The following is a 26,038-nucleotide window of genomic DNA, read 5'->3' on the forward strand; positions in this document are numbered from 1 at the left end:
AATGTGCGGCCGATTCTGTCCGTCACTCTGGGAATGTATGGCAGAAAGGCCGTACCCGACATTTCTTTTTCTGGTTCCTTACTTCGCCGAGTGTTGGGCTCTGTTACACTTCTAATGTAATTTGTGGAGTACCCATTGCTCCTCAGAACAGTTTCCAGGTGTTGCATTTCTCGTTTGAGGTGTTGCGGCTCACATATTCGTCCTGATCTCGTTACGAGCGTACTAATCATGCCTCTTTTCTGGCTCGGGTGGTGGTTTGACAGTTTGTGCAGGTATCGGTCCGTGTGTGTCGGTTTTCGATACTCGCTGTGTCCCAGGTTTTCGCCTTCCCTTGTGACCAGCACGTCTAGAAATGGCAGTTTCTTGTCATTTTCTACTTCCATGGTAAATGTTATGTTGGCATGGAGGCTGTTCAAGTGTCTTAGGAAGTCACCGAGCTGTTCTTCACCATGGCTCCACACCACGAAAGTATCATCGACGTACCTGTACCACACCTTAGGTTTGCAAGTCGCCGAGTCCAGTGCCTGTGCTTCGAATTGTTCCATGAAGAAGTTGGCCACCACTGGACTGAGAGGACTACCCATGGCAACGCCTTCCAGCTGTTCGTAGAAATCGCCATTCCACGTGAAATAGCTCGTGGTGAGACATGCATGGAAGAGCTTTTTGATGTCTTGCGGGAACATGGAACCGATTTGCTCCAGAGCGTCACTGAGTGGCACTTTCGTAAATAACGAAACAACATCAAAGCTGACCAGGATGTCGTTTGGTGCAAGTTTCAGTTTCTTCAGCTTCTCAATGAAATGTGCTGAGTCCGTAATGTATGTGTCGGTCTTCCCCACGTGTGGCTGGAGCAGAGAGGCCAAGTGTTTTGCCAGTTTATACGTTGGTGAGCCAGGAGCGCTAACGATCGGTCTCAGTGGAACGTTGTTCTTATGGATCTTGGGTAATCCATACAGCCGAGGTGGTAGGGCTTCCGTGTTGCGCAGGTTTCTCTGTATGTCCGCCGGCAGAGAAGACGCCTTGATTAATCGATTCGTATTCCGAGTGATACGCTGCGTCGGATCTGCGCTTAGTTTTCGGTACGTCGTCGGATCTAATAGGTCTCGGATCTTTTGCTCATAATCTTCGGTCTTCATTACGACGGTCGCATTCCCCTTATCGGCAGGCAGTACCAATATACTCTTGTCGGCGTTGAGATCCTTAATGGCTTGTACCTCTTCTTTCTTCAGGTTGCAAGCTGGTGGTTTTACTCGGCGCAGTATCCTGGCTGTTTCCGTGCGTATTTCCTCTGCCCTTTCACAAGGAAGGGTCCGAATGGCTGCTTCGGTGTTGGCAATGATGTCCTCCATAGGTATATTTCTCGGGACTGTTTGAGGGAAGAGACCAAACAGCGAGGTCATCGGATTAAGGAAAGATGGGGAAGGAAGTCGCCCGTGCCCTTTCAAAGGAACCATCCCGGCATTCGCCTGGAACAATTTAGGGAAATCACGGAAAACAGGTTGGCCAGACGCGGGATTGAACCGTCGTCCTCCCGAATGCGAGTCCACTGTGCTAACCACTGCGCCACCTCACTCGGTCACTCCTATCTGGTAAAGATACCACACTGCGCAGCAGTATTCTAAAAGAGGACGGACAAGCGTAGTGTAGGCAGGCTCCTCAATAGATCCTGTCAATAAAACGCAGTCTTTGGTTAGCCTTCCCCACATCATTTTCTATGTGTTCGTAATTGTAATTCCTAGGGATTTACTGAATTTAGATTTGACTGATTTATCGTGTAAGCGAATTTTAACGCATTCCGTTTAACACTCATGTGGATGACCTCACACTTTTCGCTATTTAGGGTCAATTGGAAATTTTCGCACCATACAGATATCTTTTCTAAATCGTTTATCAATTTGTTTTTATCTTCTGATGACTTTATTAGTCCATAAACGATAGCATCATCCACAAACAACCTAAGACGACTGCTCAGATTGTCTCCCAAACGGTTTACATAGATAAGGAACAGCAAAGGCCTATAACACTAGCTTGGGGAACGTCAGAAATCACTTCTGTTTTACTCGATGACTTCCCGACAATTACTACGAACTGCTATCTCTCTGACAGGAAACCACGAATCCAGTCACATATGTGAGACGGTATTCCATAAGTACGAAATTTCAGTGCAAGCCGCATGTGTGGTACAGTGTCAAAAGCATCTCGGAAATCCAGAAATACGGAATCTATCGGAAATCCCTTGTCAATAGCACTCAACGCTTCGTTTGTGGAAAGAGCTAGTTGTGTTTCACAGGAATGATGTTTTCTAAATCCATGTTGCCTGTGTGTCAATAGATCGTTTTCTTCGAGGTAATTCATAATGTTCGAACACAATATCTGTTCTAAAATCCTGCTGCATATCGACGTTAATGGTATGGGCCTGTAATTTAGTGGATTACTCCTCCTACATTACTTTAATATTGGTGTGAACTGTGCAACTTTCCACTCTTTGGGTACGGATCTTTCGTCGGGCAAACGGTTGTATATGATTGTTAAGTATGGAGCTATTGAATCAGCATACTCTGAAATGAATCTAATTGGTATACATACTGGATCAGAAGACTTGCTTTAATTAAGTGATTTAAGTTGCTTCACTACTTCGACGATATTTACTTCTACGTTACTCAAGTTGGCAGCTGTTCTTGATTTGAATTCTGGAATATTTACTTCATCTTCTTTTGTGAAGCCATTTTGGAAGGCTGTGTTTAATGACTCACCTTTGGCAGCACTGTCTTCGATAGTATCTCCATTGCTGTCACGCAGAGAAAGCATTGATTGTGTCTTGCCGCTAGCATACTTCACATATGTTCAGAATCTCTTTGGATTTTCTGATAGGTTTCGAGACAAAGTTGCGATTTGGAAACTATTATAAGCATCTCTCATTGAAATTCACGATAAAGTTCGAGCTTCTGTGAAGATCGCCAATCTTGGGGATTTTGCATCTGTTTAAATTTGGTATGTTTGTTTCGATGTTTCTGCAACAGTGTTCTTACCCGTTTTGTGTACCAAGGAGGATCAGCTCCGTCGTTTGTTAATTTATTTGGTATAAATCTCTCAATTGCTGCCGATACTATTTCTCTGAATTCAAGCCACATCTAGTCTACACTTATATTATTAATTTGGAAGGGGTGGAGATTGTCTCTCAGGAAGGCGACAAGTGAATTTTTATCTGCTTTTTCGAATCGGTATATTTTTCGTTTATTTTTGAATGTTCACTCTCCCTACGACAACCCCGTGTTCACTAATCCTTGTATCCGTTTTGATGCTAATTATTAACTCAGGATTATTTGTTGCTAAGAGGTCAAGTGTGTTTTCACAAGCGTTTACTATACGCGTGGGCTCATGGTCTAACTGCTCGAAAAAATTTTCGGAGAATTGGTTTAGTATACAATTTCGGATGATGTTTTATGCGTACCTCCGAGGTTAAACATGTATTTTAGCCAACATGTCGAGAGTAAATTGAAGTCACCATCTACTATAATTTTATGAGTCGGGTACGTGTTTGAAATCAAACTCAAGTTTTCTTTGAACCTTTCAGCAGTTGTACTATCTGAATTGGGAGGTCGGTAAAAGGATCCAATTATTATTTTATTACGGTTTCCAAGAATGACCTGTGCCCATAATAACTCACAGGAAGTATCTATTTCAATTTCGCGACAAGATAAGCCACTTCTAACAGCAACACACCACCACCAACCGTGTTTAGTCTCTCCTTTCGGAACACCGTTAAGCTCTTCGCAAAAAATTTGGATGATCTTATCTCCGGTTATATCCACCTTTTAGTGCCTATAACGATTTGAGTATCAGTGCTTTCTATTAGCGCTTGGAGCTCTGATACTTTCCCAACACTGCTCCGACAATTTACAACTGTTATACCGATGGTTGCTGTATCCACGTTCTACCTGTGTTCGGCATGCACCCTCTTTTTATGTTTTCCCGAGACCATCTAACCTAAAAAAAAAAACCGCCCAGTCCACGCTACACAACCCATGCTACTCGTGTAGCTGCCTCCTGCGTATAGTGAGTGGACTCCCGACCTATTCAGTGGAACCCGAAACTCAACCACCCATTGGCCCAAGTCGAGGAATCTGCAGCCTACAAGGTCGCAGAACCGTCTTGTGATTCAGACCTTTCACTCGGCTCTGTACCAAAGGTCCGCAAACGGTCCTGTCGACTACGCTACAAATGGTTAGCTCTGCTTTCATCTCGCAAGCAAGACTGGCAGCCATTACCACTTCTGTTAGGCGCTCGAAACCAGACATAATCTCTTCTGAGCCAAAGTGACACACATAATTGGTACCGACATGAGCCACCACCTGCAGTTTGCTACACCCTGTGCTCTTCATGCCATTCGGGGGACCTGTTCCACATCTGAAATGACTCCACCCGGTATGCACATGGAGTGCACATTGGCTTTCTTCCCCTTTTTGGCAGCCATGTCCCTAAGGGACCCAATAACACGCCTAACGTTGGAGCTCCCAACTATCAATAAATCCACCATCTGTGATTGTCCAGATCTTGCAGGCTGAGAGGTTTCCTATGAAACAGGAAAAGCGACAGCATCTGGCTCAGCGACAGGGTCAGCCACAGACAGAACCTGGAACCTGTTTGTTAGACTAACCAGGGAGGCCTTACGTGCAGCTCCCTCGGAAGTCTTTTGCCTCCTGCTACGCCCTGGGGCGACCTCCCACTCGACCATTGGTGAGGGGTCAAACTCAGTGTGAGCAGTAACTGGGCTGGCCACTGGTAAGAACCAATCAGAGAACGTCCATTGGATCCCCACAGCCGGCCCACAACAGTGATGACCGTCCACTGCAGCTTCAAGCTGTGTAACCGAAGCCACCACAGCCTGGAGCTGAGAGCGAAGTGTCACCAACTCGGCTCGCATCCGCACACAACAATCACAGCCCCTATCCGTACTAAAGACCAAGGAAAACTAAACTACTCAGATAAACAAACTATCGCCACATGCTGCGGAACTCTACTGTAGACACCAGCGAAAACACAGGAACTGTGTCTGATAAATTAGATTAATACGCAGAGATTCAAAAACCTAACTACGAAGCAGTCAGGTGAAACTAAATAACTCGCCCCTGATTAGGAACTTGTAATATGTCACAAAATCGGTTTACCCTCTGACACAAAAGAAAACGCGAGAACTGGGGCCATTATATATTAAATTAACATGCATAAATTCATGAAACCAAACTATTAACGCACACAGATGATATTATAAATTCGCTCCTGGTTATGGACTCGTAAAAGTCACAAAATCGGTTACTTCCTTGTTGCTGCTTCTCTCTCGGCCGGCTGCTGCTGCTTGACTGAGTCAGTTAACGCTATTACGTTTCCACATACCTGTCTTAGTTGTCTTGACATTCTCGCTCAGATCACACGCAAACTGATTCAGTGACGTTCATTGTATCCGATGAATCAATAGTCGTAGAAGCATTAACACATGTAACTCTTTGTAGATGTCTTAACACTTGAAGCGAACACAGAGGCGGTGCAGTAGTTAAGATGCTAGACTATTACTAGGAACGGGCGAAACTGAAATCATCGAACGGCAATCTCGCTTTACGTTCACCTCGCTTTCATTAAATCGCTTCAAGTGAATGGCGGATTGGTTTCTTCAAATATACCGAGCGCCATTCCCTCTCTTCATCGCTGTTCATCTGAGTTAAAGCTTCCTGTCTAGCGCCTTCTACACAGACGAGACGTTGAACGATACCATCCTATCTGCTTCCTTTCTCTAGATATACTGCGATGTAACCTTTAACATTGTTATTTAAGTATTAATTTTTTCTAACATTTTTCCTTTTTCTTTTACAGGTAAGCATGTCGAGACAGGCGGCAGATTTCCCGCAACTTGTTATGGTAAGCAAAAGAGACAACGGAACTCAATCAATAACTAATTTCAGTTCTACGCATTTGGTGAACATTTGGCCCATTTTTCGAGCGTCAACATTAAAAGATATCATACGCTTTTAATCAACGGTTTAACTGCCGACGTGAATCCACAATATTCATTTCAGCGTTAATGCAGCAACTAACCCTTAGATCAAATCTTTAAATCAATTCGTGTTTGTTTAAACACACTGGGGAGATGAATTGCAATACTGAGAGTTAATTAATGAAACTGAGTGAAAGCTATGGCGAATATTTCACACAATTACAAAAATAGATGCTTACAATTTTTGTGTATCGGGGAACAGAGAGGGGGGGGGGGGGGGGGGAGAGATCACAGCACAGATTTCAGACTTGTTCTACAGGCAGTTGCGAATGCATAGGCAGTTGTGGAAGCCGTACCTGCAGGACAGCGAGGAGTGCTTGATTGTTTGTGCTGTTTGGTGAAACCTAACATCAGTCATGTACAGGCTAGGCCTTTTCCTATCGCAGGAATTGTTTTCAAATTATTTTGGTACATAAAGATACTAAACAGAGCCATAGTTGCCGATCATCCTGTACGATGCCTCAAAACCTATACTAACACGCAGCACTCTTAACTCGGACGTGTCACACGGTGATGTTATGAGATTAAGTTGAAAGTTCTACTATCGAAGAATTATCTGGAACTCGGACTAGATAGTCGTGTCTCGTCCACATGAGTCAGAATGCGATTGCAATTTGGACAATGGTTTTGAACAATCAGAACATCTTACACCGCTGTCGCTGGATACAACCGTTTATGACAGCTATCACAAATTACGTCTTCCCTCACCAGCAGGAATACTGTACAGGCCACAGTAATTGATAACCTTTCTTCATCCCATTTGTGCAGATAGCGATTAGAGTGTTGCCTGCGGAGTGCTCTGATAAATGCCAGACGAGAAATACAAACCTTCAGAGTTCGATCCCTAGCGAGGTATAGAATTTTTCCCTCCAAGGAACGTGACATTGGTTTATGTGCGAAAAAGTGAAGGCATTGTGGTTTCGATTCCAAATTAAACTGTTGAGCCTGTTATAAATTATCGAGGGTATCAACCGATCGGAGGAAGGAACGTACTTACCACTTATGCTTACAAAAGTATTAAGGTGTTGAGAGCAATTGACGAGTTCCTTACTTTCTTCATCTCATTTGATAACAAATTCGTACGGGCGCTCATCTTCCTTTGCAGCATAGCAGATTGTGGTCATACTGGCTCGCGAGTGGTCGAGCACATGTGTGTGGTACAGTGACGCGACAACTGCTGATTCCGCTTATGGCTGGCGTACAATGACGTGACAATTAACTTACACTCTACGAAAAAAAGGACGAAGGGTACAATACCGCCGACGTACCACTATGCTGCAGGGATGACGCAGATGACAAACAAAGGAGCCCTACTGTGAAATAAAATGTCATCGAACACCGTGACTCGTGGTTGTCAGGCCGTATGGCGACAGACAGGCAGGCTGGTATCCCACAGCCGTCCGGGACGTCTCCAGACACGTCATCGGGACTCATTTCGAAGCAGGCCTCACCACTGAAGCCAGTTAGACTCAGTCAATACGATTCCAGGCCGAATATGCCCAACAACACTTAAAACAAGCTTATTGGTGTACAGAGGTCAATGGTAGTCGACCCAGGAGGCGCCGTGAGCTTTGCCCCCTTTCTGTAAGCCGACTATTAACGGTCCTTGTGGTCATGAACCACCAGTTTCACGTCGGAAAGATGATAATGATAAATCCAATGCTCTGAGTGTCCTCGTGACGATTCTTCGGTGCTCACGTCTTCCTCTTCCTTCTTGACTGTGTTCGGCCATGGTTCACCCATTCCTGCCAATATCGTCGAATAGTAGCATCGCTCTTATTCAAATGGGGAGCGATTCACTGATTAACCCATCCGGCTTATTTGAGCCCAACTACACCTACTCTCCTAAATGCTGACATCTGTGAATATTAGAATTATATATTAATACCTTCAGCTGCTGACGGGCGTTGATATATATAACGGGGACAGATGAAAATGTGTGCCCCGACCGGGACTCGAACCCGGGATCTCCTGTTTACATGGCAGACGCTCTATCCATCTGAGCCACCGATTGCACAAAGGATAGTGCGACTGCAGGGGCTATCTCGCGCACGCCTCCCGCGAGACCCACATTCTCACCTTATATGTTCACACACTACATTCGTAGTGTCCCTACCCAACACACTCATTACTCGCGGTAGACATTCTTACCAAGTCCCGTAAGAGTTCGGGTAACACGTGTGCATCCGCACAGAAGAAGGAGGTCATGGGTGGTATTGCCAGAACTATATACTTTATATGGATATGGTGTCTCTTTTTTCGGACATGTCCGAAATTAGAAAAAAGTATATACACTCCTGGAAATTGAAATAAGAACACCGTGAATTCATTGTCCCAGGAAGGGGAAACTTTATTGACACATTCCTGGGGTCAGATACATCACATGATCACACTGACAGAACCACAGGCACATAGACACAGGCAACAGAGCATGCACAATGTCGGCACTAGTACAGTGTATATCCACCTTTCGCAGCAATGCAGGCTGCTATTCTCCCATGGAGACGATCGTAGAGATGCTGGATGTAGTCCTGTGGAACGGCTTGCCATGCCATTTCCACCTGGCGCCTCAGTTGGACCAGCGTTCGTGCTGGACGTGCAGACCGCGTGAGACGACGCTTCATCCAGTCCCAAACATGCTCAATGGGGGACAGATCCGGAGATCTTGCTGGCCAGGGTAGTTGATTTACACCTTTTAGAGCACGTTGGGTGGCACGGGATACATGCGGACGTGCATTGTCCTGTGGGAACAGCAAGTTCCCTTGCCGGTCTAGGAATGGTAGAACGATGGGTTCGATGACGGTTTGGATGTACCGTGCACTATTCAGTGTCCCCTCGACGATCACCAGTGGTGTACGGCCAGTGTAGGAGATCGCTCCCCACACCGTGATGCCGGGTGTTGGCCCTGTGTGCCTCGGTCGTATGCAGTCCTGATTGTGGCGCTCACCTGCACGGCGCCAAACACGCACACGACCATCATTGGCACCAAGGCAGAAGCGACTCTCATCGCTGAAGACGACACGTCTCCATTCGTCCCTCCATTCACGCCTGTCGCGACACCACTGGAGGCGGGCTGCACGATGTTGGGGCGTGAGCGGAAGACGACCTAACGGTGTGCGGGACCGTAGCCCAGCTTCATGGAGACGGTTGCGAATGGTCCTCGCCGATACCCCAGGAGCAACAGTGTCCCTAATTTGCTGGGAAGTGGCGGTGCGGTCCCCTACGGCACTGCGTAGGATCCTACGGTCTTGGCGTGCATCCGTGCGTCGCTGCGGTCCGGTCCCAGGTCGACGGGCACGTGCGCCTTCGCCGACCACTGGCGACAACATCGATGTACTGTGGAGACCTCACGCCCCACGTGTTGAGCAATTCGGCGGTACGTCCACCCGGCCTCCCGCATGCCCACTATACGCCCTCGCTCAAAGTCCGTCAACTGCACATACGGTTCACGTCCACGCTGTCGCGGCATGCTACCAGTGTTAAAGACTGCGATGGAGCTCCGTATGCCACGGCAAACTGGCTGACACTGACGGCGGCGGTGCACAAATGCTGCGCAGCTAGCGCCATTCGACGGCCAACACCGCGGTTCCTGGTGTGTCCGCTGTGCCGTGCGTGTGATCATTGCTTGTACAGCCCTCTCGCAGTGTCCGGAGCACGTATGGTGGGTCTGACACACCGGTGTCAATGTGTTCTTTTTTCCATTTCCAGGAGTGTAGTTCTGGCAATACCGGCCATGACCTTCTTCTTCTGTGCGGATGCACACATATTACCCGAACTCTTACGGGCCATGGTAAGAATGTCTTCCACGAGTAATGAGTGTGTTGGGTAGGGACACTACGAATGTAGTGTGTGGACATATAAGGTGAGAATATGGGTCTCGCGAGAGGCGTGCGCGAGACAGTCCCTGGATAGAGCGTCTGCCATGTAAGCAGGAGATCCCGGGTTCGAGTCCCGATCGGGGCACACATTTTCCCTGTCCCCGTTGATATATATCAACGTCCGTCAGCAGATGAAGGTATCGGACATGTTCGAAAGAACAGACACCATATCCATATAAAGTATCTGTGAATATTCTTCACCCTCCTGCCTACGAGGCATAGTTACTGTCCAACTCAGCACATGAAATGAAATTCGCAAGAACACTGGTACCGACATGTCCCCTGATTATTATCCTTGTCAGCTGCGCGGCGAAATTGGTCTGCAGCGTTAATATTCATCAACCGAACACCAAAGTTAACAATTTTACATTCCCCGTCGATGCCTGTGTGAATATCAGTTCGTGACGAATTTGCATAACTCCATCATGGTGCGTCGTTTTCTTATCTCGGAGTGTGCCAATAACGTTTCTGGCTCAGTATTTTCGAAGCTCACCATGTCGTACTGTAGGAGAAAATTTGTTGCAACTCGGAGACAGTGTGTTAGATCTGCAACAATCAGTTCGCGACAGGAATCTTGCGATTTTACGAGGGACTCTTTGTAATCAAGACTTTATTTTCATGAATTATTAGTATACAATTATGCAACTCATTCACAGACTTGGCTGGACGACAACAAGAAGGTAAGAGAGTTTCGTAACGTTAGGAGGCACTGGATAACAGCTGTTAAGTATTCTTTGAATGTCATGTTTTATCACACCTTTTGATAGGAAATAATCTTTATTACACAACCGGTTTCAGCCTGCTATCGACCTTCATTAGGTTTCATAAAGAGTCCACATACTTAACTGAGCTCTAAAGGTTTATTGCTACTATTAGTAAGTGTCGAAATGTCCAAAGCAGTGATCATATATGTGAGTTGCAATAACATCCTAATCAGCACTGTGCAATGTGGAACGTGTTGTAAACAGTATGAAAAACTAGGGTCGTGTACTTGAAGATGCAGACGGCCATTTTACGTCACTCAATTTGCGAATCGAACAGAAATATATTATAGTTTTCACATTTTTCGATTCGATTTTAGAACGTGAATAATCACGTACCACAGTATACAGTGGCATCGCGAAGTCCTGATTTTGTAACGGCTGTGTGATGTTTTAAGAGTCCACTAATTACATAAACGATGTAAGGTTTAGAGCAGAGCGCAGTCATTCCGATTTGACGCCACACCAGTGGATAATGTTACAGTTTATGGAATTATTTACTCCTATTCCGTTTTCCACGCGTGTCCACGAATACCGTTTTCCAGGCCTACCAATTCCAGAACCATCTGGACTCCGCAAATCAAACCCGCGTGCTCCTCCTCTTCTTTACCGATGGCTGACTTTATCACTAGACTACGGAGTCGCTGAGTTGTTTCTTTACATCAGTTGGTAATGTGAAGCATTAACTCGTTGTTCTCTACAGGCTGTTTCATGTATGATCTGTGCATGGCTTTGATCGTTAACCAGCACCGGGCAGGCAGGTTCCGAGCACGGTATCGCTCCGATGCACTCGTGGGACTTTTGAGAGGAGGCAATGGAACTTTCGACACGTTAGGAGCGGCTTTGGAAAGATGTCGTAGAGAATCGTTGTGCCACTTATCACTTCAAACTGGTGAGTCGGCAGCGTCTCCTCACAGTGACACGTTCAAGCGCAGATCGAAACCTGGCAAAACAACGGTAGTGCGTCAACTAAACAACTCAGATACTGTTGCTCGATGTGAGTATTGTGACTAGCGACTGCGTTCTGTGCGTGATCGATAGGTTGATCCAGAAAAGCACCCCTTTCTTTGAAACACGACGGCATTTATCGTGGTACATGACTCGCAGAGGAATGGACGTTGGAGTTCTGAAAATCACCATAAATTATACCAAGAGTGTTGTGTGCATTTAGTGCAACACGGAATACTGGACCTATCGTTTTCCACGGAACCATAACTTCTGATAGACATGTAAACAATATACTGCGACTTGATTTCGTGAAACTAACAACTAAAGAAAATATCTGCAGGTACTTTATACTGGACAATGCAAGAGTAGAAAGCGCCAATGCAGGCGGGCAATGAAGGGTTCGGTTCCTGGATGAGGGTTTAAACTCCACCCCCCCCCCCCCACCCCCCAATTTAATTTGCCAGCGCCCTTACTTTCAACATGCCGTAGTTTTGTAAGTATTTAATAACAACAGAGTACAACAATAATATTATAATATATTGCTTAGCTACACAGAGTACATAAAATATTTCAATGTAACAGTAACAATTTGCTTACATCAGTAAATAGAACATCCCAGAATGAAATTTTCACTCTGTAGCGGAGTGTACGCTGATATGAAACTTCCTGGCAGGTTAAAACTGTCTGTCGGACCGAAATTCGAACTCGGGACGAAGTTCGAATCTCGGTCCGACACATAATTTTAACCTGGTAGGAAGTTTCAAATAGAACATTCCTTTAGTACAATGTCCAAGAAAAAGCAGTTTAGAAAAATTTAGCCTTTGAATGGCATACGTCCGAAAATTTGAGAAGTACATGTACCACACAGTTAGTTTAAGAACTATTATAACAACAAACTATCATAGCTTTGATAACGCCATAATTTATCAATAGTACTATATAAGGAAAAGACGTTCTTTAAAGTTTTTACCAAAAATCTTGAAAAGTATTTCACCGATTTACTTCATGTTTTTACACGACACTCTAATGTCTGCACGGACATAGGCTAAATTTGTTTTAATACATGTTGTATATGGGTATGTATAAATGGGCAGTGTTATTAGCAAAAATCTCGAAAAGTCGTTGACCGATTTACTTTAGATTTGACACGATAATCTTATAAACCTTCGGACGGACACAGGCACCATATTTTAAAAATATATGTCGTTTATAAACACATATTCAAAATCTATACTTCTGTATAAAGACATGTCGATGTTTAACGTTGTTACCAAAATATCGCAAAGTTCTTGATCGATTTACTGACATTTTTGTACAGTACTCTAATAAACATTCAGACAGGCATGGGCTCCATATTTTTAAAATATATGTGGTGTATAAACATATATTGAAAACCTATAGTGCTTTATAAAAACAAGTTGATGTTTAATGTTGTTACCAAAAATCTCAAATGTTCTTGATCGATTTACTTCTAATTTTTTCAATTCTCTAATAAACATTCGGACAGACATAGGCTACATTTTTTATAATATATATTGTTCATAAATAAATAATACTATATAAAGAGGAAATTCTTGACCGTTTTACTTCACATTATTAAACAATTGTCTAATAAACATTTGGACGACATAAGTTATATATTTTTAATATAGTTGAAACCTCCCCTTAGAAAAATTTATGAATTACTCTGCTGATAAACCGCTTACGTTATTTGATTTTCAAACAGCTGAGGAGAATTGAACGTACTCAGACATTTCTCTCTTTACTTATTCTGATCAACACTAAAGTGACACAATATTTTTAGCGCAACGCAGTCTGACTTTCAATAATCCCTACAAAAGAATGGCCCAGACTAACAATAACCTATACCTTTCATGAATCACTTACCTCACAAAAATCTTCATTACTCGAACTACTGCAATACAGCGAGCGCCAATACTGCCAGCTAAATAAAAGATTCAACTACTAAAGGCACTAACTACTGATAGGTATAGTTAGCAAATGAAAGATTTTGATAGAGAACAAACAATTTATTATATATATAACATTCTTAGAGTTCATGATATCCAGTATTACAAATTTACTCTTTCTGATGGACACACGTCCAGATTGTCCGCTCTCAAAATTCTGCCATCTCTCTCCCCACATCCGCCATGATTTTCATACAGAGCGCTATGTGGCGTTACCAACATGAAAACCTAAACAGCCTACTTATATCCTGTGCCTATCCAAATGTTTCTTATAATATCGTGTACAAATTTAACTTCAATTGGTCAAGAACTTTTTTCGAATTTTTTGCCAACAATGTTTCTTCTCGAAAAAAGTTCTTCAATTTACGTTAAATTTTTACATGATATAATAAGGAATATTTGGGCAGGGATAGGCTATATATTTTTAATATGTATAATATACAGATATGTATATATAGTGTATTATATGGAAAAGTTGTTAGCAAAAATCACGAAAAATTCTTGAGTGACTTACTTCAAATTTTTACGCAATACCTTATAACACTGAGACTGACATACGCCATATATTTTGTAAAACAATAATGTATATGCTCTTCGACTGTGATACAGAAAATGCTGTGCCATGCTGTGCTGTGGAAACCTGCGGTTTCTTATTCTTTCTTGCAATCAGTAGCAACTGTGATAGTAGGGGATTTAAACCACTAGACAAATTGTTTGTGTTATGTATATTCTTTCTCTTTGAAAAACTGGTTTCGCCGATGTAGACTGTATGGTCTTCACAGATTTTTTTCCTTTTTCTTTAATCGAATTGTTATGTTGTTCAGAAATAGCAACACCTTCTCTAGTTTTCACGAAGGCCATCGAAACTTGTTCTTTCCTGGATGTGTTTCTGATCAAAAAGTATTTCTGGTAGTCGAAATCCATAGTTTCAGTTGATAATGCCTTTTTTTCCTTGTGGTGATATTTTCATAGAAACTTTCATCACCTAACACATGTTTCTTTGTATCTAACCGAGAAGTGAAATACCAGTTTTCATGGAATTATATTTAATATTTTTTATTATAATGTAATATTTTCGTAAAAATTGTCATCCCTCTTTCGCTTCCTTAGAGGTTGAATTTCCGAAAACGCTGAAACACGGCTTTTTTATTTTAGCCTGAGAAACCAAATATCAATTTCCGTAGGTCTAGCTTCAAAAGTGCTTTAATAGTGACATATTTTCGAAAAGCCTTTCATCATCTATTTCAGCCACTTAGGAGTGGAATTTCGAACAGTCCTTTCGTAAGCGATGCCTGCAGTATAGGGTCCACACCTTCACCAAATTTGAAGTTTCTATCCTTAGCGGTTTGGGCTTGGCGACAGTGAGTCAGTGGATTAGTCTGGCGCTGTTCCACCCCCATAGGGGTTGAAGTTCCAAAAACAGTAGAACACGTATTTTATCATTTCTAACTGAGAAGCCAAATACAAATTTTTGTTGATATAGGTTACAAATGCTTGCATACTGAATTATTTCCTTAAAACTTTTATCCCTTACTTCACTCCCATCGTGGCTGAATTTCCAAAAGCAGTGAAACACGTATTTCTTTTATTTTTAAGCCAGAAGCCAAATTCAGCTTCTCGTAGATTTAGCATTGCGTTCATAATAAAATATTTTCATAAAACATCTCATCTCTTATATCACCTGCTTAGGCCTGAATTTCCAAAAACACAGAAATTCGTATTTTTTTTATTTGTAACAGGGAAGTCAAATACCAGTTATCATAGATGCAGTTTTAAAAATACTTTAGTAGTTCTTTAATAACGAATTATTTTTTAAAAAAATTTGACCTATTGTATCACCCCCCATAGGGATAAAATTACGATAAGTGCTGAACACATATTTCTTTATTTCTGAGCGATAAACAAACTACAAGTCTACGTAGTTCTAGCTTCAAAATTATCTTGAGAGGGACATACATTGAAAAAGTATTTCATTCCCTGTTTCATCCCCTTGGGGTGGAGTTTCGAAAAATCCTTTCTTAAATAACGCCTACAGATAACATCAACACCCTCTTGGCAAGTTTAAGTTTCTGTCCATAATGATCTGGGCTGGGTGGTGAGTGAGTGAGTCAGCTTGTCGGGACACTGCCTTGGTTTAAAAAAAATTGTACACACGTCGATGGGCAGCTTTGTTTTCTTCAGCGCAGTCTGTTTAGCTGAAAACAGGGAAACTATATTTTATGGCTTATGGGCATATGACTACAGTACTTCTGCAGAATTTGAATCACACGGGATCTTGTGATGCTACCCGTTTAGAGATTAAAACTATGCGAAATATTGTCATTGAAGGCACTATGTTTACAGATCCAGCAGGAGGAAGGGGTCTCTCATGCCCCATCTACCGATCAACCCAGCCGATTGACCCATTCATTTTAAGCGACCAGTTCCCAATCAAGGTTTCGTTCTCAGTAACAATAAACAAGGCTCAAGGTCAGCTAGAGGTTGACAAGGAAATGGACAGAAATGGGAGGGGGGGGGGGTTGGAATGGTGGAATGGACATAGAGAGGCGGAAGGAGGAGTTGGACAGAGAGAGGAGAGAGGAGGATATGGAGAAAGATACGGCGAGGGGGATATGGACAAGGAGAGGGGGAGAAGGAGAGCGTGTTCAGCAATTGCGAAGTGCGCACTCACAGCTATTAGCATTTACGAATGTGAACACTTGTCAGCTAAGGGAATATGCGCGTATAAATGAGGAGAATGCTTTGTTTCAGATGTCTATGTTCAGTAAGACAGATTTTTCTCTGATATTAGGTTCACGTATAGCGCGCACAACGAACAAATTTGTTAAACCGCAGCTGTATTCACAAGTTATTATGAGCAATTTTCACGGTGTGTGAACTGAGGAAATGAATGGGGCCGAGTTTAGCACGTGCGTGGCCCTCGTGAGTCACGGAGCAGCCGCAGCGCGAGGCACGTCCACTCCGCGACGTCGCTGCCGTCCACCATACGGTATGTCACGCGGGGTAAACAGTGTGCAAGATTAATTTTCCTCTCTGCCTTTTCTGTAGGAGGATACAAGATGACTTAGAACTTCTTTTAGATGTGATGAATGGCATCTTGCTCTAAATGGGGGAAAATTAAGTTAACGCAGATAAGTAGGAAAAACAACCCTGTAATGTGTAATACATTATTAATAGTTTACTTATTGACACATGACGTCTGTTAAATAGCAAGGCGTAGTAACGCTGCAAGGCGATATGAAACGTAATGAGCATGTCCGGTCGGTAGGAGGGAACGAGTATGCTCAACTTCTGTTAATTGGAGAATTTTAGGAAAAGGTAGTTGCCGGCCGAAGTGGCCGTGCGGTTAAAGGCGCTGCAGTCTGGAACCGCAGGACCGCTACGGTCGCAGGTTCGAATCCTGCATCGGGCATGGATGTTTGTGATGTCCTTAGGTTAGTTAGGTTTAACTAGTTCTAAGTTCTAGGGGACTAATAACCTCAGCAGTTGAGTCCCATAGTGCTCAGAGCCATTTGAACCATTTGAAAAGGTAGTTCATCTATTGATGAGATCGCGTATACAACAACAGAACCATTACTGAAAAGTGAAATAATATTTGGGATGCCCTCTATGTCGAACTGAAGGAAGACGGGGAGGTGTCGTCGTTGAGTGACTGTAGCAGGATACAAGATGACTTGGACAGGATTTGTGATTGGTGTAAAGAATGGCAGCTTACTCTAAATATAGATAAATGTAAATTAATGCAGATGAATAGGAAAAAGAATCCCGTAGTGTTTGAATACACCGTTAGTAGTGTAGCGCTTGACACAGTCACATCGGTTAAATATGGCTCTGAGCACTATGGGACTTAACATCTGTGGTCATCAGTCCCCTAGAACTTAGAACTACTTAAACCTAACTAACCTAAGGACATCACACACATCCATGCCCGAGGCAGGATTCGAGCCTGCGACCGTAGCGGTCACGCGGTTCCAGACTGTAGCGCCTAGAACCGCACGGCCACACCGGCCGTCTGGTTAAATATTTGGGCGTAACATTGCAGAGCGATATGAAGTGGGACACGCATGTAATGGCAGTTGTGGGGAAGGTGGATAGTCGTCTTCGGTTCATTGGTAAAATTTTGGGAAGATGTGGTTCATCTGTATAGGAGACCGCTTATAAAACACTAATACGACCTATTCTTGAGTACTGCTCGAGCGTTTGGGATCCTTATCAGGTCGGATTGAGGGAGGACATAGAAGCAATTCAGAGGCGGGCTGCTAGATTTGTTACTGGTAGGTCTGATCATCACACGAGTGTTACGGAAATGCTTCAGGAACTTGGGTGGGAGTCCCTGGAGGAAAGGAGGCGTTCTTTTCGTGAATCGCTATTGAGGAAATTTAGAGAACCAGCATTTGGGGCTGACTGTAGTACAATTTTACTCCCGCCAACTTATATTTCGCGGAAAGACCACAAAGATAAGATAAGAGAGATTAGGGCTCATACAGAGGCATATAGGCAGTCATTTTTCCCTGGTTCTGTTTGGGAGTGGAACAGGGAGAGAAGACGCTAGTTGTGGTACGAGGTACCCTCCGCCACGCACCGTATGGTGGATTGCGGAGTATGTATGTAGATGTAGACATCGAAGTATTCAGAAGCATGGTTTTAGATTTTTTGCCCGTATCTTCGAACAAAACTCTAGTATTACGGAGATGCTTCCTGAACTCAAATGGGAATTTCTGGGAGAGAAGACGACGTTCTTCTAGCAAAACGCTATTGAGAAAGTTCCGACCTACTACAGAACGATCCCACCACCATCAACTTACATTTTTGCGTAAGGACCGAGAAGGCAAGATGGGAGAAATCAGGACTCTTTCCGAAACGTGTAGACAGTCGTTTCTCCATCGTTTCATTTGTGAGTGTATCACGAAGGACTTCACTAATCCTGGCACAAAGAACTGTCCGTCGCGCCGTATGGTGGTTTGCGGAATACTTACGTAGATGTAGATACTCCACTTGTGGCTGGTATGCGGAAGAAAGTCTAACGGTAACTCTTTGTACGGGCCCGAATCTGTCTAATTTTGGTGCCTTGGTCATTAAGCGAGATGTGTTATAACTATTTCGTAGAAACTGGGCAGTAGGGATGAAAAAGAACTCCTTTCTTATGATGGACGTGACGCTGAGACAACTCCAGGGTGTTTTTTAATTAGTAACATGGTCCAAAGAATATTTGACGACTTTTTATTGAAATAATGCGGAACGAGTTGGTTTATGGGATATGTATGCATTACTAATATCTGTGATCACCGGAAATTTACAAGTCCCTAAATGTCTCACTGGCTGAATTTAAGCCTGTGGCGCATAGCGTCCACTACAGTGGACAGCTGTTAATGGTCGCTTCTTTGGCATTTTCAATCAGTCAGTGAAACTGCAAATGCACACAGTTCACTGCAATGAGCACTCCCCACTGGTGTTGTGTCCTGCATGCATTTGCAGCCTCATGACTGACTGAAAACGCCAGAGAACTGACCATTAAAAGATGTCCACTGTAGTGAAATTCATGCACCACAGGGTTAACAGTAATGAACATATTTGTCAATCCTCTTCATGCAATTACACTTAAAATAAATTTTTCCCTAAACCTGCCGGCAATTATTCTGTGAAGCAGAAGGAGCCGTTCAGAAAAAATGGTTTTAGGTTAGACTTATTTAAATCTTTTATGCTGACTGGACTGCTTGTATCGCTCCAGTGGTCAGACAGGAAGACCAGTCACAGGAGTGACAGTCGCGAGTGTGTGTGAGACTATGCTTGTAACGTAGCTTTGCTGATCCCCACTTGCCGGCAGGGTGGCAACAGAGGCCCTGCACTCTCCAAGATTCCTCGTCATATTCTCCAAGCTAAGGGATACAGCGCAGTTCCAGGAAACAGTTCAAGATTCCAGTTTTAAGCTTATCGGCATTGCGTTCACCTCTTTGGCTTGCTCCTCAGGGACGAAGTACAGGCCCACATCCAAGGGGGTCATGATCCAACCCCATAAAAACTTTTCAGTAAAAGTAGGTTTGAGTAAAAGTACCTGGTGTCCCCCCTAAGAATCATCAGGTGCCAGTTTCTTTGCTGCTTGTGGGGGATATACGCAATTTCGTTTTTACAATGAATACTTAGTCAGTCGCCCGCATCTCGTGGATGTGCGGTAGCGTTCTCGCTTCCCACGCCCGGGTTCCCGGGTTCGATTCCCGGCGGGGTCAGGGATTTTCTCTGCCTCGTGATGGCTGGGTGTTTTGTGCTGTCTTTAGTTTAGTTAGGTTTAAGTAGTTCTAAGTTCTAGGGGACTGATGACCATAGCTGTTAAGTCCCATAGTGCTCAGAGCCGTTTGAACCATTTGAACTTAGTCAGTCCAAACAAACATTGACCATCACAACTTTCATGTGATGCCTAGTTGCCGACGGAAAGAGTCGGTTCGTTTCCCGTTATGAACAAAATGATTTAAACGGAATTTTACGTGCTCATTCGCTACTGAAGTGTGATAAATATTCGTTTTAGATATGTGTATCAACAAGGTCAGTAAAACACAAAGACTAATTAATACTCCAGCAGCAAGAACACCACCCTAACCTGCGCTGATTGCTACCGCCTTGCAGCAGCGCAGCTCAGTCACTAAAGGAGTACTGTTTATTCTCTGTGTTTTACTGTCCATGTTAATGCACATGGATAATACAAATATTGCACTGCAGTTATTTGGGATCGCTCTATCGAATGGACACGTAAAATTGTTTGTAACGGAAAACAGAGGCTTCCCATCGACGTCGAAAACAAAATGAGAAGTATTTCTTTAGGCTGACTCCAGCTACACATTCCAAACGTGAAATTGCAAATACTTGGCAAAATATGAGAGTGAATGCACCGGACGACTTCTAGGAGGAACACCCTCAGTTAACTTTCGGAGAACAAAGTAGCACGAAAACTAAGTGTTTCGAAAAAAGCTAGCAATTGCAGAACTTACAAGTTACGTTAAATAAAAGACACTTTTCAGTTTCTGTTTTGAAGACTCTTCAACGTGGACGAGCTCGCGGCTTAACCACCTCCAGCGATCATTTCAGTCAGGAAAAGGCGAGCATTTACGGACTGACCGTACATGCTGCCAACAACAAATCCGACACGGTATGAGAGGCCACAAGCAGAGAAGACAAACCACAAGAATTTGAGTAAGGGAAGCCAGAACGAAACAGACCCTACACACACACACACACACAAACGCGCGCGCGCACACACGTACTGACTTATCGAACGGAGGCGGAAACGACTGAAATATATAGTATTCCCCACATATCACATATACAAGCTCACTTAAGCCGTAGTCTTTAGATCCGAGCTCACAAACGTAGTGCCAGAGGAAATACAAGGACCGCACAAAAATATGGAAGCACCACGAGAGATGCACGTTTGAACATAACTGCAGATGCTAGTGAAGTCTGTAGATTGCGCTGTTGCATTTGATGACGAACGTCGCCTGGGCAATGTCCTTAACACATTGCAAGTGGCCTTCATGGTCAGAAGAGTGTTCTGTGAACTTGTACTTTGTATCGGAGCTGTCTGACTCTGAACGTGGGTAGGTTGTTGGCGCTTATACGGTGGGCGCTTCTGTAACGGAGGTAACCGTAGTGCTTGGTGTTTCAAGAGGCACCACATCGAAGATTTGTACCGCATACAGGAAAAGCGGAAAAAATGTCACCTCCAAAGTCACGACGCGGACGAAAGGGTGTGTTGAAGAGGACTGTGACGGAAAATAAGAGGACGCAGCTGCAAAAGTCGCTGCAGAACTGAATCCCTCACTAACAATATGGGAGTTCCAGAAGCACGGAATTGCAGGACGAGCTCGAATTCCAAAACCAGTCATCAATGCTGCAGACGTCCGTAACAGGAAAATGTGGTATCGAAACTAAAAAACCGAGACCATGGAACAATGAAGGAATCTCATTTGATCGGATAAGACTTGTTTCAGACTGTTTCCAACTTCTGGCCGAGTTTAAATCCCAACAGTGAAACAAGTTAGATGATGGTTTAAGCAGCCATGTCGTGGTACGCTTGGTTTCTATGCAAGACCGCATTACTGCCGAGGGTTATGTGACCATTTTCGCTGATCAGGTCCACCCCAAGATACAATGTTGGTTCCCCTGTGCTCACATCAGCATTACAAGACTACAGGGCCCCAAACACACAGCTCCTGCACAGGTTTTGTGAGCACGAGGGTGAATTGTCGCAGCTCCCATGATTACCACAGTCACCATATGTCAATATTATGGAGTCTTTGTGGCCTACTTTGGAGAGCAGGTTGCGCCATTACTATCCAGTTCCATGACCGTTACCTGAACTGCACATATTTTGCAGGTAGAATTGTATGTATAAGATTCCCTTGAAAACCGAACAAGACCTGAATTTATTCGCTCCGAGGCGACTGGAACGTGTTTTGAATTTAGACAGTTTTCCTGCGCCTTGTTAGGAATGGTAATAAGCTGTCTTTTTAGTGTTCCCATATTCTTGTCCACTTCCTGTAATAATAATGCCGAGTGCACGATCCCAATTAATGTCTTGTAAATTAGGACGTTGTCAACTTGTGACTGTTTGTTGCTATTACATGACTCATGTATTTCTCAAATTTTCGGGTTTCTCTGAAGCTCAGTTTTTTAGAACTTATATTAAAGCGATATACTGAGTAGTGACATACAAATTATTATTATCACATTAAAACATTTTATATATTATATTGTAATTAAACAATTTATAATTATTAAATTAAAAAATCATACGTCTCATGTTATCAATAATATCGTCGACGTATCTGACACATTAGAAAAGATAGATGGCAAGCTATATTGCGAAGGGAAGAAACAATAACAAACCGTGACCCCATTATTCCCAGAAACAAGTGCTCGATCCGTGCCTCTGATGAAGATTGTTACCGCCACTGTTCCCACTTCGGCGGCCGCTGTGGCCGAGCGGTTTTCGGCGCTTCAGTCCGGAACCACGCGGCTGCTACGGTCGCAGGTTCGAATCCTGCCTCGGGCATGGATGTGTGTGATGTCCTTAGTTTAGTTAGGTTTAAATAGTTCTAAGTCTAGGTTTGTGCTGTCTCCCCCCAAGAATTCCTGTTGTTATTGTTTACATCACAGCACCTTCAAAAGTTCCCCCAATGTCATGGGAAACCTATTGAGATCTAGACCAGTTTAGAACACTCTCTTTGGGACTCGTTTTGGTTGCCAGGGCCCTCTCAAATGAACCAACTCTGCTCAATTTAGGAAAAAACCTCGTCTTCTAACGTTAGCCGAAAAACAAAGCATCCTACAACCGTAAAGGGCTTGAAAGCGTTCTTGCCGACCATGGCCATCAGGAGCCTCAGTGACAAGAAAATGTGTCCTCATTCCGGAGTATTCAAGGGCCACACTTTGTGTAAAATCAGTCCTCAAATTAAAACTCCAACCGCATATTTCCTACTATGTCAACTTGTTCCACAAGGCTTAAAAATGAGTTACTTTTCTTTGGAGTTGTCAAGTGCTGTGTCTTGCATTAAATTATAAGGTCATATCTCCTCACGACGTTAAATGACGCCTGCTATCGTCAAGTCTCCGTGGAAGTGCAGTCTGAGCGCGGTAAAAGTTTGCAAATAGCCCAGTAACTACTGCATGCAACTATTATCTTCGTACTTGGTTCCGTATGTTACAATATTACATCATAACCGTTGGTACCAGTGTGCGATTTCCTTTCGGTAATGGTTAAGGCGGTTCTTAAACTACAGAATTGCTCATGCGGACTGCAATAATAATAATAATGATAATAATAACCTGAATTAAAAATGCGCCTATCATACCACAAGAAAGTAAAAAATGGCGTGTCCCGTACAGATTTCGGAATGGAAAAGAAAGAACTAGCTTTCCGATTTATCTTGCAGCTTCAAAGAAATTTAAATCAAAACATCCTGTCATGTTGGCGCTTTTGTACTTACAGGTATTAGTACCCATGTCACGTAGTATAATGCATCGTGTCGCGTGAAATTAACATGATACATGATATCATGTCGTATAACATGACACATGCTATCGCGTCATGCTTACTAAGAATGTAGAACCCTCTGGATTTTGGGTACAGGAGCTTATAAATTACAAGAAGCAGGTTGCCAACACCTGGCAGCTAAGAGAGCTCACTGCGCTCGGGAAGTAGGATTAAGTCTTAAAAAAGCGCGAGTATGTCAAGCTGTTTTGATTTAAATGTATTTGAAGTTGTCAGATAAGTCGGAAAGCTCGTTCCTTCTTTTACATTCCTAACTCTGTCCATGACATATTCGCCTTTTTTGCACTATGGTGGGAGCATTTTTAATTCTGGTTTCCAACTTTTACTCTGTCATAATTTTAACTTTAGACCGCCATAGCTTGGTAACCGATGTAGATTTTTGTTGACTCGAGCGCCATTGATCCGTTATAGACTTTTTTACAATCTTTTGAACCATGTTCCTTGGATAAAGTTTTCACAAAATGACGGGATGACCATTAGTTACATGTATCTGCCTACCGTCTTACAAAATTTGAACTGATTACCACAAGTTTGGAAAACAGAAGTGGCGCTTGCAAAAAAGCTCTTAAAAACGTGTTTTTTGCAAGGTAAATCCGAATATAGCAAGATCTCTGAAAGCGAATTTCCAATTTTATCGTAAAAATGAATTTTTTTATTTATTTGATTGACTTTAAATCGTTTCCACGGATTCAACGCACGTAAGAACGAATTTTACATGTTACACTTAGCTCGACTTTAAACCACCATAGCTCGAGAACGGATAAAGATTATTGAATAAAAAATATTTAGTTTTCATTTTATCCATTTATCTGCCTTTGAGCAAAGTTTGAATCGACTCGTACACGTTTAAAGTTTAGAAATAGCGCCCCTCAAAAACCTCCCAAAAAACGGGTAAAATCCAAACGAAGCACGATTTTTTCAAATGGTGATAACTCATCTTAAACCAGGGTCTGATACATCGATGGACCAAATTTGAAGCATCAGTCCTGCGCATAAGTTAAAATCTACCACAAATTTCTATTTTCGTTCATGAAGAAGATACGATCTGAGTGAAAAAGGATGAACCAGTAAACTATCCACCCCGAGTTTTAGCAACAATCGAACTTCCATGCATAAAACGTCATATCTTCTGGACTATGAGTCGCCCAACGATATACTTTTGCAAGTACACTCAGTGACACATGTGAATGCTGTCTGCGAACTGTGTGGCGAGTGGAGTAAGTACTAAATAAGTAAGAAATTAAAATGTCATGCCTAATGCAGCTATTTTACAGTATGAACGGCGAAAATGTAGTAAGCGACGAACTTCTTTCCTTTCTTCATTTGCCGGGAACTGTCAGCGAGAAAAAGATTCGCAAAGGTCTGAACTAATGTGTAAAGTTAGTTGGAAGTCCCTAGGTGCTGTCATTCTCAAATACTGGATAAATATACTATGGGTAATTTGCGCGCCATCAAGACATACAGGGTGGTCAGAAACAGTGTAAAAGCTTGTAAGAGAGTTGCAGGGTAGGCTGTGCTGATAAGTAATTGTTAAGAAAGAAATTCGATACGTTGCGCCGTTTCCGAGTTGATTAGCGTTTAAGATAGCCAATCAGGCCGTTGCAAGCGTATTTAAGCCGTTCACCAGAGACAGTGTCGGCAAATATGCCCTTCGTTTCGTCTCCTAAAACCGAACAATAGAGCGATATAAAAATTGGACGTAGAAGAAGTTCTGGCGTAAAGACAAGCGCTGGCACGAAGATCAAGAACGATACAGCAGAGAGGGATGAGAGACGACGTCAGCCAGTAGCACGCTGACCAGGTCGTCACCACGACAGGAGCGGCCTCTACACGAAGAGAACAAAAGCGAACACCCGCATAGCCTCGTCCGCACTCGAAGACGAGCAGTCACTTATGAACTTGTGTGATCTGTTATTTATTTCTTACAAGGAAACTGTATACCTCGAAGGACATCGATTATTTGCATGTCACCAATTGCTTGCGACACATCATAGTACATCCGCTAAGTTAAATATTGTCAATTCAATTACCGTAATAAACTCCATTAATATGATTTGCTTGTGTGTTGTTTAGCTATCCGAGAAAACAGCTTCCTAGGCACCCTATATTACAAGAGTCGACAGGATTTCACAGAAGGTAATAAGAATGAAACCCGAGCTAAAGTCTGAGCAGTCTCGTGCTCTATCTATGGGAACAACTGTCACTAATTGTGTCTATCAGGATGATTGAATTTGCACGCTCAGCAGCCTCATTGGCTAGCTTCCATGTTAAATAGATCGGAACCAGCGTAACGTAACGAATTTTTTCCCTAACAGCTACTTCTTAGCGCAACCTTCTTTCCAACACCCTTACAATTTTTCAGAGTGTTTTGACTACCCTGTATACACATT

The 26,038-nt window shown here is 43.1% G+C and overlaps 1 protein-coding gene across 1 annotated transcript in view; it reads left to right on the forward strand.

Annotated features, from left to right (window-relative positions):
- Positions 1-5,868: 5,868 nt before the first annotated feature.
- Positions 5,869-26,038, forward strand: part of LOC126252830 (uncharacterized) — a 424,342-nt gene continuing 404,172 nt past the window's right edge. The window contains exon 1 of the mRNA XM_049953776.1: positions 5,869-5,913. Coding sequence (XP_049809733.1) covers positions 5,875-5,913 — 39 coding nt within the window. The 5' untranslated portion in view covers positions 5,869-5,874. The remainder of the gene's footprint in view (positions 5,914-26,038) is intronic.

This window comes from Schistocerca nitens, chromosome 1 (genome assembly GCF_023898315.1).
Source record: "Schistocerca nitens isolate TAMUIC-IGC-003100 chromosome 1, iqSchNite1.1, whole genome shotgun sequence".
In the NCBI taxonomy this organism is placed as follows: domain Eukaryota; kingdom Metazoa; phylum Arthropoda; class Insecta; order Orthoptera; family Acrididae; genus Schistocerca; species Schistocerca nitens.